The 15,976-nt window shown below is 39.6% G+C and overlaps 2 protein-coding genes across 2 annotated transcripts; one reads left to right on the top strand and one right to left on the bottom strand.

Moving 5' to 3' along the window:
- The first annotated feature begins 3,552 nt into the window (after window positions 1–3,552).
- LOC103475041 (F-box only protein 40) lies at window positions 3,553–9,403 on the top strand. The gene is made up of 4 exons (XM_008426423.1): window positions 3,553–3,600; window positions 3,737–3,776; window positions 4,530–6,416; window positions 8,779–9,403. Exons 2-4 carry the CDS (start codon window positions 3,774–3,776, stop codon window positions 8,959–8,961), a joined length of 2,073 nt encoding a protein of 690 aa, XP_008424645.1. The 5' UTR covers window positions 3,553–3,600; window positions 3,737–3,773; the 3' UTR covers window positions 8,962–9,403.
- A 1,563-nt stretch (window positions 9,404–10,966) lies between these two features.
- On the bottom strand, window positions 10,967–14,647 carry ttc36 (tetratricopeptide repeat domain 36). Its single transcript, XM_008426424.1, has 3 exons — window positions 14,437–14,647; window positions 14,040–14,228; window positions 10,967–11,315 (listed from the first exon to the last, which is right to left on the bottom strand). The coding sequence occupies exons 1-3, from the start codon at window positions 14,540–14,542 to the stop codon at window positions 11,047–11,049; spliced, it is 564 nt and encodes a 187-aa protein (XP_008424646.1). The 5' UTR covers window positions 14,543–14,647; the 3' UTR covers window positions 10,967–11,046.
- Window positions 14,648–15,976: the final 1,329 nt, after the last annotated feature.

Below are 15,976 nucleotides of genomic sequence, written 5' to 3' on the forward strand. Positions count from 1 at the left end.
TGAACCCAATGTGTTGAGCTGCGCTAGTCAATACAGACTTTACTTATTGTGAATGTTGGATTCACTCCTCCCATTCCACTAGGGGGCTCTGTGTTGGTACGCGAATTAATGTGTAGAAGAAGAAAACGAACGGCGGACCAGTAGTATACCTAGGCTGCCGTTAGCTTAAACTAACAAGCCGAACCTGCCATAAAATCACATCTTACTAATGTTCATAAGTGTTGCCCAAGGTGGTGAGTTATATTAATGCTGTAAAGCTGTAGGAGATAAGTATTTGTTATCTGTTCTAAACGTGCGCTTGGTGAATTTGGTAGAGCTAATTAGCCAAATGTTAGCTGTTGTTTGCTGCACTGTGATATATGAATGCCGACGTTTATTATATTACGAAGTGTTCTAAGAGTAAACTGCTTTATAACCGGTTAGTCAAGTCAAGCCAAGCTCCTAAATCTGTTTAAGTTTGTGTTTTATTGAATATTGCAATACTAAGTAATGACGTCTTGTCTTTTTTCTTTTTTTTTTACTTTACCGGCATGTCCGTGTAAAGGCACTCGGCAATAAAATTAACAACAACTACAACAGCGGCTACCTTATGTTCTTTGTAACAGTGAATGCCATTGTAAAGGCCGTGAAACCTTGAAATCATGGAAAGTACACCAATAACAAGTACTAGAAGTTAAGTTTCAGCAAGGAACTCTGGCACTGTTCATTCAAAATGTCCATGTTTTGTGCCAAGTCCGAAACAGACATCACTAATTGTTTATGCTGCTGATCCACTTCTCCAAAAGGTAACAGTGTAGTTTATGACAGGTGTCAAACGCATTTTCATTTTGGGTCATATCAAGATCATGAATGCCCACAATAAATATTGTGGCAAACAATATTTATAAAACCCATGAACAAATTGTAAAAATATGAATAAATGGCAGACTCTAGATTCACTGAGCACTTCTTAAAATTAAATATTGAATATCTTTTCACACTGATGTAATTTGGCAAGTTACAGTTTAGAGAGCCACATAAAATGTAAGGACATCCCATGTTGCCATTTTGGTCATTTAGGTTTTTGCTACTCTGTTGTCCTTTATTTTTATATGTTAAATTAGTTTTAAAAATATATATAACTTCAACATACAGACAACGAAATTATCACGTTATGACAAAATCTCTAGTAAAAATAGTTTTGTCCAGCATCACATCCACTTTTCCATCATTTCCGCCTACTTGTCCGTACTGATCCACAGTTACTCCCAAAGTACACACTGCCAGTCTATCACAGTACACACACACACACACGCACACACACACACGTATTAATACCTTAGGGGAAACTTATTGTTTTTGACTGTGGAAGGAAGATGGAGTACTGCAGCAGCACTTAACAGCCATATATTCATATTAAACTTGTATTCTACAATAACAAGCAAAACAAATTCTACTCATAGCTCCAATAAAACATTTTACACATGACTTGTGTTGCATACACTCCACATGTCTGACATATAATAGATCTAATGAGGCGTAGCGCCTCATGAAGTGATAAGACTCCCGCTGTAATATCTTGAATACAAATATATTTTTCAAGTTTGTTGGTACCAACATAATGTTTTAAAACATCTCATTCCCTTCTGTTCAAATAGAAAAGCAGTAATTTTTACTAAATATTGCTGTTATTATAATGTTACTTATTGTTGATTGGTTCTGATACAAGACGTGTAAAAATACAGATTGAACCCAGCATTTCATTAGTATTCAAGTGATTGTTCTGAGAATACTATAGTTTTTTGTTTTTTTTTGCTGTTCAGTTCTGCGTAGAGGAAACTCTGGTTTCGCTGGCGTCTCATTAAAATGACTTTTAGACTGCAGGGACAGTATGACAGAGCAATTTTGTGCTTTAGAAAGTTTGCATACCTCCAGACCAGTAACCTGCTGATGAGAGGTGGAATAAATAACACGGCTCCCCTGCACCTACAAATATATTTTTAAGCAGGCCAAAATTATGCCATTCCTGGTGAGTTCACACATTCAGAATGGAAACTGGAAAAATGAGAAACAACTGGTATCATTGTCATAACGTGCCGTGCTTTTCACCAGTTGACACCATCTGAACCCGTGTAAAGTTTCTGTATCGTTTTGCACAATTTGGCTTATGCATACATTATTAAATTATCAAGCTGTTGTGTTATTTCTTGAGCTTTAACTCTTCTGGTAAGTACATGTTTTGATCTCAGCTGTGAGGCAGAAAATCTAACTGTTTTGAGACTGCGTGCTAAATACCCAGCAGCTGGCAAACATTACTCAAGTTACAATTAGTTATTGGAAGAAAATTTCCATGCACATAATCTTAAATGTTCAACCAAAACTCACTGGAGTTTGTTTTAATTTAAAATATAAATGATATCCTTTTTGTTCTCCACCTGCTTTGAAGCATTCTGTAATTTTGCTGGAATAATTTGAGCTCAGCACCAGAACACTCTATTCTCAGCTATAAAACAGTGATGCTGAATTCCCTTTTCTTCACCATGGTGTCTGTCCCTCCTCTCTGTCTGCCAGTTGTAATGTATGCTGATTGCAGGGTCTATAGAGAACAAATCAGCTGGCTCTGATAAGCTGTTCATTGTGATCTGCAGCAGGACAAAAAGAAGAAAAAAAAGAAGCATTCAGCACATTTTCTACAGGGGTATGAAATAGCTGCTGGGGATGTTTTCAGACTGATGTGGAGTAAGTAAAGGGGAGGATAGTTCAAACAGAATTAATGTAAATTAGTGTAATTACTTGTAGCTATTTAGGCTAGTTAAGCACCCCACTGTTTTGAACAGCGTTGCCTCTGAGAGAATTAAATTGATTAAAACGTATGAATGACAAGCCTGCCTGAGAGAGGCAGATGCAGATTTTTTAAAATTATTATTATGGAGAAACCTAACAGCTGTGGACACTTTTTAACTACTGCAGTTGTAATTAGGGATTTACTTTGACATGATGAGATTTTTTTGTTTTGCTCAAGAAACTTGAGAAATTATCATTATTTTTCAGTGAGGGATCTCACACACATTTTAAAGCAAGTTGCAAACCAAGTGTCACCTAATTCATGTAAGGTTGTGTGTTGCTTTTTATTATTATTATTTTAAAGGGCAGAAAAGACTGCTGGGAAAATGTTGGTTGAATTTCCGAAAGTGTGTGACTGACATCCAGTGGTCAACATGAAGCATGGCAAGAGTTGATAAAATACAAATGAAAAAAAAAAAAAAGTAAAAGTACTGCTTGTGACTTTCACTGTAACCCCTCTGGTACTGTCATTTAGCTCTACTGTTAAAACAAGTACAGTTATTTACCAGGGAAGGGATTCAATATCAACTAAAAGCGTGTTATGAACATGCAGTAGCTGAACTGCTAATTACTCGGATTATCTGCTTTCATGGTCACCCTCTCGTTGTGGGGTGGAGGTGGAGGCTGTAACTTGACCTTGGTTCTTAATGGCTGTGTGACAACGGTGCCCCATCCCACTGGCCTGTCTGCCCTCTTGTTGTGTCTATTTATAATGTCCAGACAGTGCAGAGGTTATTCAGAGGTGCCGGTGAACACAAGGCGACAGAAGAACAAAGGGTGAGAATGTTGTTATTGTAGCAGCTGCTGACTAAAACCTTTGTTAGCTTTATTGTAGAATTGCAATTAAAAGTGTTGCATTTTAAGATTTACATATTCTTGCTGCTTTTTCTGTACGCTGCATTTTATGTTACAGGACAACAAACAAATGTTCTGAAACGGTTAGATTCCAAATGGTGAGTACAAATATTTTTACCTGCAGCCCAAATATTAAAAAATGTGTTTAAAATATGCGTAGTTTTCAACAATGAGCTCTCTGGCTGCTTTATTAGGTTTGATGGATTGGATTTGATCCTCAGAACTTCCTTAATTCTTCAAGACGCAGAGTCAACAAAGACTCTGCGTCCCATCCTAGATTAAGGTCCACACTGTCATGATGGCATCATGCAGTTGCAGCAGATTTGTCGGCTGTAAATCCATAATGCACATAATGCAAATCGCCGCTTCCCCCTCATCTCAGAGGAGCTCTGTTGGATTGACATCTGATCAGATTGAAAGCCGACTCACTGCCATGTTCAGTTAAGTAGTTGGAGATGATCTGGGATTTGGGACATGATACACTACCCTAATGAAGAAGGAGGTGGTTTTTAAACAATGCTGAACTTGTGTTACGAGGGCTAAAATAAAACTGGTGTTCTGAAATAAATTCACTATAACCCGGTTTCAAAAGTGGTCATTTCTAGTCTCCCAAGATGCTTCATTCTTTTGGCACAGCCTAAAAGACAAAAAAAACTCTCGCATAAAATTGTGTCCTTGTCAGCGGAGCCTTAGTTACTGTCATCTAAAACCAGTCTTCCGACAGCACAACTGAAGATTGGTATTTTTGTTATTATTTACAAAGAGAAAGCTGGTGAAAATGCCTAGCAGTTGCAAAAATATTGCCCACATTGTTACTACCCTCTGTGTTGTGTTTTTATTTGTCTCTCCAGGCAAAAGGAACAAAAATGGCAAAAGGCATCCACGATCACTGTGACAACTGTTACAGTGTCACCTGTCAAGCCCCGGTGAACCTTTCCATCTCATGTGTGGTCATTAAGTGTCACAAAAACTGTGGCGCCACCTTTCATATGTGTAAGCAAGAAGAGCACCAGCTTCTCTGTCCAAACGAGACGGTGCCTTGCTTCAATGTTGACTTTGGCTGTCCGCTCAGAATGCCTCGCCACAAGTCAGCCAAACACCTGGAGGTCTGCCCAGCCAGTGTTGTCTGCTGCTCTCAGGAGTGGAACCGCTGGCCTGTTCCTGGAACAGACATGACCTTTTACAGAAACGTTTCTGAAAGTCTTCAGCCGAACACTGAGGCAAACCTCGACGTTGCTCTGGCGCTCCGGGATCAAGCCCTGCTGTTTCAGTCCATTAAAATGAAAAGCATTTTTCCTGAGATGATGGAGGAAGAGCCTGCCTCTCCAAATATTTCCAATGGAGTTAGCTATTCTATTGAGGACACCCCCTGCTCCTTAGATTGTGGTGAATTTACAGAAAATCACAGAGCAGAGATGGAGGGAAAAGAATTGAGTCAAGAAGAGACAGATGCCTTGGCAAAAAATGGGAGTGTGGCAAATACTCAAAATTACAATACATGGGAGAAAATATTTAAGAAGGATGAGGAAGGGTGCAACCAAGCTGTTAAATGTTTAAATAATGGAGGAAAAGAGGAAGAAAAAGAAGGGCAAAAATCTCTAAACTATGAAGTAGAAAAGGTGGGAAACAGAAACTCACATCAAGCTGAGGTTAATGAGTCCAGAAACGTGAATGGTGCAACTGGCCTTGCACCGTGGCAGGACGGTGTCCTTGAAAGGTTGGGCAAAGAAGTCAACATTGCAGAATATAACATGTACCTGGTGCACAACGGGGCAATGCTCATTAACTTTGGTCAACTTGCTGCATGCACTCCACGAGAGAAGGACTTTGTTTACGGTAATCTGGAGCCAATCGAGGTTCAGACTGTCCGCTCATTTAATGTTCCTGCCAGCTACAGAGCAAAGCGCAGTCACCTGAAGGACCCGTCACACAAGGCCAAAACTGCACACCAGAGTGTGGGTACTCTAGATTTGGACGTGTCAGTTGAAAATCTTCCCATGTCTGAAGAGATCAGTGCAACACTTCTCTGTTCCCTCGAAAAGGAGCTGAAGGGGCATTTAATTTCAGAGAGTGTTGCGACAGATGGTCTATATGTAGACATAGGAACACAAACGTACAACTTTTCTTCTGCCCCCTTTAAAGCAGATGCAACTCTAGCCAATGTCGTCGCGGAAAGACCCTGTGGCCTTTATGTTGATGTTGAAACTGAACCCGTCACAAGAAGATACAACAAAATCAGCTCATCTTTCAGCTATACGTGTGGCCACTCCTTCCGCCGCGATGAATTCCAGTCTCATTTCAGGAATGCTCACTGTGACATACAGGCCTCGCTAAGTGGCTGGTTTCAGCAGCGCTGCCCCTTGGCATACCTTGGCTGTACTTTTTCCCAGATAAGGTTTCACCCTTCGGGTCAAGAAGCTACAATCAAATACCGCCAAGATGTCAGCGCCCTGGTACTCCAGCCACACTTCCCTTCATCCTTCACAGATGCTGAGAAAAGCCTGAGTCCTCCAGGAAGTGCTGGTCAAGATTTCAATGGCCTCAGCAGTCTGCCTCTTGAGATCCTTCAGCATATTGCTGGCTACCTTGACAGCTTCACTCTGTCTCAGCTATCACAAGTTTCCCGTCTGATGAGAGAAGTTTGTGCCACGCTGTTGCAGGACAGAGGAATGGTGTCTTTGGAGTGGAAGAAAAAGACATATTCTCATGGTGGAAGTTCATGGAAAAGTCGGAAAAAAGCAAGTATTTTAAGATTTTCCTTCCTTTGTTCATTGCTGCAGATTATTATTTTTTTTTTTATTGCTTTATCATCTCAGTTTAATCTCGATTTTATAGAATGGTTACATTTTAATCTCAATCTTGTGAAAAGTAAAAAAAAAACAAGGTCAGATTTCTATATTGGTACATCAGGTAGTAACTGTCACCATTATGTTGTGTGTCATTGGAAGATTTCAGTCATTCATAAAACATGACAGCAGCTGCTGTAAATACTCTCCAGGCTCTCAGTAGTCCTCTCCAACAGTATTTCAGTCTCTAACAGCAGGGTTGGCAGCTTTTAATGGCTTCCCACTTAAAGTGGCTTCTGACTTTTTTCCCCCCTTACCGTCTTTAGTGAAGATTACTGCCCTTTAGAGTCAGGCGGCAAAGTGAAACGTGAGTGAAGCATTTTGTTCCATGTCCATCAATGGTCCATTAAACTGATGGCACAGTGGCTTGTAAAGAAATGCATCCTACTCATAATACAATGAGGACATTTAGTTTTATGTAATAGACGACAAAAGGCAGTACAGAACTTTAAATGGAGGAGAAAAAGTTGCGTGGTTTTCAAAAGTTGTAAAAAACAATGCAAAAAGTGTATTTAATATTACCCTGAATCCTTAATGTAAAACATTTGTATTCATCCCGTACCACCACTAGAATAAATCCAGCAGAATACATTACTGTTAGAAGTCACCTGAGGACTACATTCACCTTGCAGGCAGATGTGAAACTGTTTTTTTGCTCCTGCGTAACCCTAACCAACTTTTCACTGCAATCTGAAAGGCCCAGTTCCAATCTGTGCAACCCTCCAAAAAAAATCTGATTTGTGCCATTTCCATATAATAAACAAAATCCATTAGATTTCAATTAGTTTTCAAAGCGTTTGTAGTCTGAACAGTTGTGTTGCACTTTCTCCTACTTTTACGTCACCGATGTGAATCATGCGCCATAATTCTGCAGCAGCAGAAGCCAGTAAATTCAGACGTAAACTGTGGCTGAAGCAAGCAGTTCAGACGCATCTTTCTTTATTTATGATCTTGTGACAATAGCGTCAACTCCTATTGATTCACAAATGTAAAATTGATCAATACCCGGCATCCATAATTACTGTGTGAGCTCTATGTTCTTCTGTGTATCCGGATTGCTTTGGGGTCATAAATCCTTCGCACAAAATCTGATTATGGTCACATTTAACATGAATGGCTAATCCGATTATGAAAGAGACAAAGGACATTTTCAAGATGTCAAATTGCAAAGTCAAATGGCACATACAGCTATTTTACATAGTTACTCGATTGTGAAATAAAATGGCACTAATTAAAATACAGTGCAACTTCATGAAATTTTGAATTCCAAGAAGTATCAATATTCTTACATAGAGCTGAAAAGATTCATTTATTTCTCCTGTGTTTTTTTGGGAGCTCACAGCAGCTCTGGTCAGAGGTCATATTTAACAGCTGTCATCTCACCAGGTTTGCTGGGTTTTTGTTTGACACAGAAACCAGCCTCCTTAGATGCCGGTTGTTCCAGGAAACTACACCGGCATAAGTTTCACTTAAATCTCATTCAGATTTACGAGCGCTGTGTAGAAGCTGTTGAATAATTTAGAAGTGCTGAGCAGTAGTAATTGAAAGTCAGCGTTTTGTGTTAGCACCGTCTCCTTCTGAAATGCATCCAAATCTGGAGGACTGCTTGAGGCAGAGCAGATGAGTGCACGGTATTAATCGTGCTCAATTTCAGTGGCAGGTGCAGAGTTATTGAAGCGGTGTGTTGGAGCAGGCCATGGAGTCTAAAAAGGCATTTAAAAATTTTTTTAAACAATAATATATTTAAAATCTACAAAATAATTTTAGATCATTTCTAAAGTAAAAAGTAATTAGTACAGATAAGAATAAAGTGCAGCCCATTACAAAGTTTTTAAAAATATATTTCAGAAACAGTCTTACAAAGCTTACAAAGTGGAAAGACATTAATTCATGCACCTATTTTTACACTGACTGTTGGTCAGGCTGTAATCACGAGACAGAGAGGATTCCAGTGATATCATTGATGAGGAATGGCCTAAAACCAAACACAGCACTCCCAGTAACTAGTGGGATATATGATCTCTCATGGAAACACTTCAGGTTGAAACGAATGCATGGGCAACAGCTGGGTATTTGCTCTGCAATGAATGGCATAATTTGTATAAATTTGTAACAGATGGCATTGAAATCCCATCGTGCTCTGACATGGAATAAAAATACTCGGTGCTCTAGATTCCATCTGAATTAAAAATACAGCCGCCACCACTGCACTTTGCCCTGCTGCTGAAGTTATGTTTTCCTTTATGCTTCACAGATCTGGAGGTTCAGCTCTCTGTTTTCTCCGGTGGACCGCTGGAGCTTCAGTGATGCTCCTTCCATGTCGGAGCACCTGAAAAGCTGCTCCTTCTATCAGAGAGAGGAGCGCAGGGAGCCGGCAGCTCTGGCCTGCCTGCAAGAGGTCAGAGAAAAACACCAACAACTGAAGCACAAAAGATAATCCTTACATCTTGGAACGCAGTGGGTGGACCACAGCAGGAGCAGCGCCATTTTTAGGAGTCACTGGAGGAATTGGCTGATGCATGTGTGCTCTGCCCATCTGCTGTGTCAAAATGGAAGAAATCTTCATTAGACATGTTGAATCATCTCACTTAAGAGCTGAAAGCAAAAAATTACCCTTGTTGCTTGTGAAGCCAAAAGGAGGTGCTGCTGTTTCAATGTGGTAAGGCTGACATCCAGTGGAGCAGAGCAGAAGTGCCTGTGCAGAGCATGGCATCACATTACAGAGTGTTAAAAAAATTAGATATCTGAATCCATGTTGCCTTAGATATTCTGAATCCATGTTGCCTTATATATTAGTTTAGATTAGGAAAAAATACTTTATTTTCAACAGTTGGTAGAGCTGTTGCCTTGCAGCAAGAAGGTTCTGGGTTCAATTCCCGGCCCGGGGTCTTTCTGCATGGAGTTTGCATGTTCTCTCTGGGTACTCCGGCTTCCTCCCAGTCTGAAAACATGACTGTCAGGTTAACTGGTCTGAATAAATTCTCCTTAGGTGTGAGTGTGTGTGTGTGCATGGTTGTTTGTCATGTCTGTCTCTGTGCTGATGGACTGGTGACCCGTCCAGAGTGACCCCGCCTTTCGCCTGTTGACAGCTGGAGATAGGCACCAGAACAGATAAATGTGTGGATGTGCCATAACTTTTCCCAGCTGAAGTTATTATCTTTGGACATAAAGAGGGCCGATCGAGAGTCATCACACAGCTTTGGCTATTGCTGAGATCAGGCCTGAAGTCTGGGTGTAGTGATGAACTCTGACCTGAACCTTCAGAGACACATGAAGACGGTAACAAAGTCGGCCTTCTGTCACCTGAGGAACACTTTTTTTGGATTAAAGGACAAAGTCTCAGGAAGATCTAAATAAACTCATCCACGCGTTTATCTTTATTTACATTTGTTACTGAAACAGATCAGACAGCTGCGCTTTCTCACTAAGACTGGAAAAAAGAGCAACTGACTCCAGTTTGAAAGTCCTTACACTGGCTCCCTGTAGCTCTCATAATAAACTTGAAAATACTTTTATTAGTTCATAAATCACTGAATGGGTTATCACCAAAATACATTAAAGATTCTAAAGAGGGTATCTGATTCAAGTTTACTCTGAATCCCCAGAACCAGAACCAAACATGGAGAATTCAGGTGTTATGCTCCCCTAATCTGGAGGAAACTTCCAGAAACACAATAAAACAGCTTAGAAACTGAGTTTGTTCAAATAAAGGCTAAAACCCATCTGCTTAGAGTTACCTTTGATTCATAACTAGAACATTGATCAATATATTTGATGTATCTTTTCTTGATGATTTGACAATGTAATGTTTATTGCTTGTTTCATAATTGTATTATGTATTTATGGTGTAAAATACTTTAAACTGCCTTTTTGCTGAAATATGCTATACAAATAAATGGCTTGAATACACAAATACTGAACGGTGAACAGGTGGGCGGTACAAGTCAACTCTAACAAGGTGGCACGTTAAAGTTTAGCTGACAAGCACTGCTGCTACCATTCATTAGCAAAGGCCAAAAAAACCTTAGCTAGCTATTTTCATCTCTGTGTTAGCACTGACACAAAACTAGTTAAAGTTGGAAACAAAACTGCTATTTTTGCTTCTAACACTTTTCAGACACTTTCTCAGCGTCAAGTCTGTGACTTATTTATTTTCACCAGACTGATATTTTCATTCATAATATGACTGTTATGAAGAAACAGTGCCGTGTCACAAACAACAAATGAGAAAAACAGTGAGCTGAATGAATATATTTAGTTAAATTAATATATCTTTTTAGCATTTGCTACCAAAATATTTTGCAAATGTTGCTGGAATTAAAAAAGTGCTACATGTTTCATTTGTTAATGTATTTTTTGTTTTAAAATGTTAGTGGATAATGTATGATATACACCCAGATTCCTATTTACAGTGGAAGGAGCACTGGCGACAAGGTCAAAAAGACATTTAAAAAGCAAACATTTTATTTTTCTGACATTCAGCATCAAAATGAAAGACGCTGACAAAAAATATCTTCACCAGCTACTCCATCTCTGGCAACTTGGGGTTGCGAAGATTGTTGATCACCTCTGACAGCATTTTGTTGCACAGAGCTGCATACGGATTAAGAAGCACTGCCTGCTGTCGAGCAAATTCACTTCCGAGAGCAGCCGCTTTCTCAAAATCCGCCCTGGCCTCATCATTCTGGCATGCTAGTCTCCGCAGGAGGCCTCTCTGCACCAGAGCCTGGCAGGCGCTGCGTCCCGTACCGCCGCTGAGGGAGATGGCTTGATCGAGATCCTGCAGGGCTCCTGGCACGATAAAGCATGTAGATATATGTTAGGGAGAAAGATTTTCTTTCTAGTATGTTTAACTAAAGAATCAAATACAGCAGTAAACTTTCATCTACTGCTCATTTCTTTGAGTAGTTTTTGCCTGAATTGCAGCATTTGTAAATAGTAAAAGCTTTTTTTAATATAAACTTTATTTTTTCAGGGTAAAAAAAAACTCGAGATGAAAAACCTCTTTTTCAAGGGAGGAAGCAACAAATGCAACATAGCAAAATAAACAGAATAAAATAGAAGTTATGAGAGAAGTTTTGTGCTTGAAACACACAGACATGTATTACAACATTGATAAAGTTAGAAACGACTAATGACTAAACTTCCTGTTAACACAAGAAAAAAAACAAAGAAATTCAAGGTAAAACTGATCATTTTCTTTGATTGACAGCAATTTTCTGGTTGGTTTGTGAATTTCCCAGTTTTTCCAGTTTCAGGATGCAGTTCTGAACAGTTCAGTCTTTATAACCTAAACTTGCTTTAATGTCTCCACAACTCCACCTAATTATTCATGATGCTGTTTGTTTATTAATCCTCTAAGGTTTTCACAAACCAATTTACTTATACTGACATTAAATGACATGCAGGTGGACCCTAATTACTAATCTCTACAGCTAATTAGTTGCACTAAATTTTATGTATCATTGTAAATGGGCTGAATACATGCCAAAATTATCATTATTTTCACAAAATGAAAGGGGTCCAGCAACACCGACGCGTCGGCGCATGCGTCAAGCCCACAGACCAAAACCCGTGTCGTTGCACGTGTTGGTTTCAGCAAGTCACATGACCAATACAGGAACTGTTTCAAAATGACACTGGATGCCAAACTGTGTTTATAAGGAAGCAAATCTGTCAAAAGCATTTGCCAAACAAATTCTTGATTTTTTACATTATCATCTATGGAGCAGCTTCAAATGAATGGTTTCCGCAGTGTGGGACCATTTTGATCTTAGATTGGAAAATAAATTTGTTTTCATTTTTGTCGTTTCATCTGGTTCTTGTCAGTTTCTACTTAATCTATCTGAACCCAAATTCAGCTGAAACTGACTCTTAGTTTACTTTCATATTATGTTCTGCAGGTTAAGTGTCGCATATGTTTAATTAAACTGTCTTATTTAAATAAATCCACCTTTTCAATGCTGAGGCATTATGAGGCCAGGCATGAGAATGAAGTCCCAGATACACAGATAAACTCAGATATGCAGTCATTCTACAAATTACTCTGTTGCTTTTTATAAATTATTTCATATACAGTGAACCCTCGCTGTAACGCGGTTCACTTTTCACGGTATCGCTGCTTCGCAGATTTTTTTGTGCAGTTTTTTTTCCACAGTGTTCTTCGTCCTAATTGACCATATGATTGGTTTCTTCTTCTCTACCTGAGTGCCAATAACGTTACAGTGTTTAATACAGATTGGCCACTCAGGAGATGGAAACTGAAACTTTCAATGTCTGCTGGAAAAAAAAACTGTGGCCAGAGGCAGCAGAACCCGACCGGAGGCTCGTTTGACGAGATCCGTCGCTCTGCCGTAGATACAGCTGTGAATCAGGCGGGGCAGGTTGGAGGAGACGCTGTAATGACATGACTGCGGATTACATTAAGGCCCGATTGATGCACACACACATCCGCTGATCTGAAAACAGGTTTTGTTATTTGGTTTCAATGTAGAGTATTTATTTATGCTGTATAATAACTGTAAAAATAAAGGCAACTACTTTACGGATTTCACCTCACGGGTTATTTTCGGAACGCAACCTCTAAGAAAAACAAGGGTTCGCTGTAAATGTAGTGTACTCAATTTTTTTCTACCGAAGGAGAAGTTTTGTCAAAAAAGCGTAACAGGCTAGATTTCAAAAGGTTGTAAAAACCTTTTTTTTTTATAAAAATGTGTGGGAAAAAAACAGTCCATGCATCCTCATTCCAAACACATTCACTTAAATTTTCACTTTATGGTACATGTTCACATTCTTTATTGACTGTATATCAAATATATTTTAAATGTAACTGAAGATATGACATAATACAACATTCAATATTCAATAAAATACAAAGACTTAAATCCTATTGTATAGACTGTCATCAAATCACTACGTTGCCTGTAGGAATTTTTAATGTCCAGCAGGGGTCAGTATTGAGTGACACAGTATCGACACAGTATCAATACAGTGTTGCTATGAGTCGAAGCGCCTCATGACGTCTCATTTACCCATCACTAGGACAGAGATAATCTGCAAATAATCTGTCTAGTGCTACCAGTAGTAAAGTCTTTTTTTTTTTTTTACCAAAGACAAGTGTCGCTAAAATCTGACACTACTCCATATTTGTTTACTCATTTCTTCTTGTCATGCCGTTTCCTTTAAGTGGTTCTTGGTGCTGCGCCACCACAGGCGGGGCGAGGAACGGGTTGGTATCAGCTAAAAATGTTGGAATTTTTATCTATAAAAAGAGTCTTTTCAGGTGTGAAAATGCAGTTAGATGAACGTGATATGAACAGTAAAATTCTTCCTAAAGCCCCAGCCATCTTTAGCATATAAAGACCATAATAATAAGAGGCCAACACAGGGCTTATAAATGCAGCAGACAGGCAGAGTTCCTGCATTGTGTCACGCTGGCCTCAGACTCAGCAGTCTGACATGCTGGCACAATGCAGCGCCTCTGGGAAGGGTTATTACTGGATTTGTTGAATTTACCTGCTGTGTCCCCCAGCAGCCGCAGGGCCTGGGCCCGGTTGTTATAGGCAGAGGCTCGCTGAGGCAGGATGTGGACTGCCTGGCTGAACAGCTGAAGAGCGGCTTGCAACTCCCCAGCCTCTGCCGCTGAGACACCCCGCATCTCCAGCTCTCTCACTTGCTTCAGCAACTCCATGTCAAAACCCCTGTCTGGCAGGAGGAGATAAACAGGTTGGAAGCGCATTCACACTCAGCTGACAGGTACCGTGGCAAAGAAAAACACAGAAATGTCACCCAGAACTAAGTTTTGATTACACAGTTTTTTTTTTCTCTCCCTCGGAATGGAATGTGTTCAAATAAATTCAATATGCTGTGACATGATATGCAGAGACGCATCAAGTCAGAAGCTCACGCTCACCATCATCAATTAATTCTTCCTCTTGGTTCAGGGCAGGAACATCTCCAAAGGGGGTGGTGGGGTTGAATATAGCCTGGAGAACAGCTCTGTCATGTGCTGAAGCCATCTTCCTGCTGTGTGTGGAGTAGGCAGAGAATTACAAAAAAAAAAAGAGGGAAGTAATGACACTTAAATCACAGCAGGACAGGGCATTCTTCCTCCCGCAAACTGTGCCATCGCTGCCAGCCAATCAGAGAAGGGGGCGGAAGCAGAGGTGGACTTTGAGATTCCAGCACATCTGAATTTGGTTAACTCGGGGGAAAAAAATGCAAGTTAGAAAGCACTGAGCATATCAGCTCTCATGTGGAAGAAGAAACTAACAGATTAGTATTATGTTTTAGTTTGTTATTTGCAGAAAATGTAAGAACAGCTTACAGCTACTAGGCCAAGAGCACAGCTAAATTAACAACATATAAACAAAGTAATTAGATAGATGGGATGTAGAAAAAAATTATAATAATGAAAGATGACTAGTTGAGGAAGGTGGTTTGCTGCAATGCCAGGAGCTGAACAACAACGCATAGGCTCATTTTGCTGTAAGCTTGTTTAATTCCGTGATATTTCATCTACAAGTCTTCGCTGTGCTGCCCTCTTATGTTGAAGGGTGGCTACTGCAGGTGAATCTTTCTATTGGTTACAACGGTACAGTTTGGTCCATCATTACATCGCAATTACTGCAGTGAGACTGGTGCTTCACACGTTGTTCCTAAAGTTAACAATAACAGAAAAAAGTCGCTAGGTTTGTTCCGATTTTGTTTTTTGAAAATAAAAACAAAAAAACAATGCAACCTCCCATAAAAATCCTTAAAGTATGTGTAAACGTTGAGGAGGGCAGTTCAATTTCTTAATGGACTACATGAGTAGCATGGAAACAAAATAGCAGTTATTAGTCTTTTTATACTTTTGGTTTCTTAAGGTATTCACATCTAAACTGACCATTGTACCAAGTAATACAAATGTTAAGATTCTGGCTGCAGAGTTTTCCTAGAAATACGTTAAAGGAAGACAGATGAGAACCTCCAGAAGCATTTCCACATGAACATGTTTTTTTTTCCAAAAGAAAAAATAGTTAATGTGCTAACAGCAAATAAAAAACTGTTTTCCGTGCTACTCTCTGAACTAGCACACAGATGTATTGCAAGCTTTTCCAGTGCAAATACCAAACCAATACCAAAGGCAATTTGCACCAGCGTTGCACATGAAATATTAAAACATACAATGCACCTATTATTATTTCTGCTCCTGCTCTGTTCCCGTTTGATGCCAGAGGAACAATACGCATTTCCCAGAGAGCAACATTTACTGTCAAAGGAAAGGCGAAGCACTGTTGTCTTTTTTGAAATAGAAAAGGTCTTTGTGGCATTCACAGTATTCTCAACAGCAATTCCTTTTCACTGTATGCCACTTAAAATAAAACTGTATTAAAGAAGATGTAGGTAGAGCAAACCCTAGGCTTAGATTTTAAAGAGATAAACATAAATGTTGCTTTAAATGTCTGCCA

This window comes from Poecilia reticulata, linkage group LG13, assembly GCF_000633615.1.
Source record: "Poecilia reticulata strain Guanapo linkage group LG13, Guppy_female_1.0+MT, whole genome shotgun sequence".
Taxonomy (NCBI): domain Eukaryota; kingdom Metazoa; phylum Chordata; class Actinopteri; order Cyprinodontiformes; family Poeciliidae; genus Poecilia; species Poecilia reticulata.

Bases quoted from the DNA above. Each gene is read 5' to 3' on its own strand.
- LOC103475041 (XM_008426423.1), top strand. The intron at 6,417-8,778 runs GCAAGTATTTTA...TATGCTTCACAG, and splicing joins CATGGAAAAGTCGGAAAAAA to ATCTGGAGGTTCAGCTCTCT.
- ttc36 (XM_008426424.1), bottom strand. From the start codon at position 14,542: ATGGCTTCAGCACATGACAGAGCTGTTCTCCAGGCTATATTCAACCCC. The intron at 14,229-14,436 runs GTGAGCGTGAGC...TCCTCCTGCCAG, and splicing joins GGAAGAATTAATTGATGATG to ACAGGGGTTTTGACATGGAG. The intron at 11,316-14,039 runs GTAAATTCAACA...TTATCGTGCCAG, and splicing joins GCTGCTGGGGGACACAGCAG to GAGCCCTGCAGGATCTCGAT.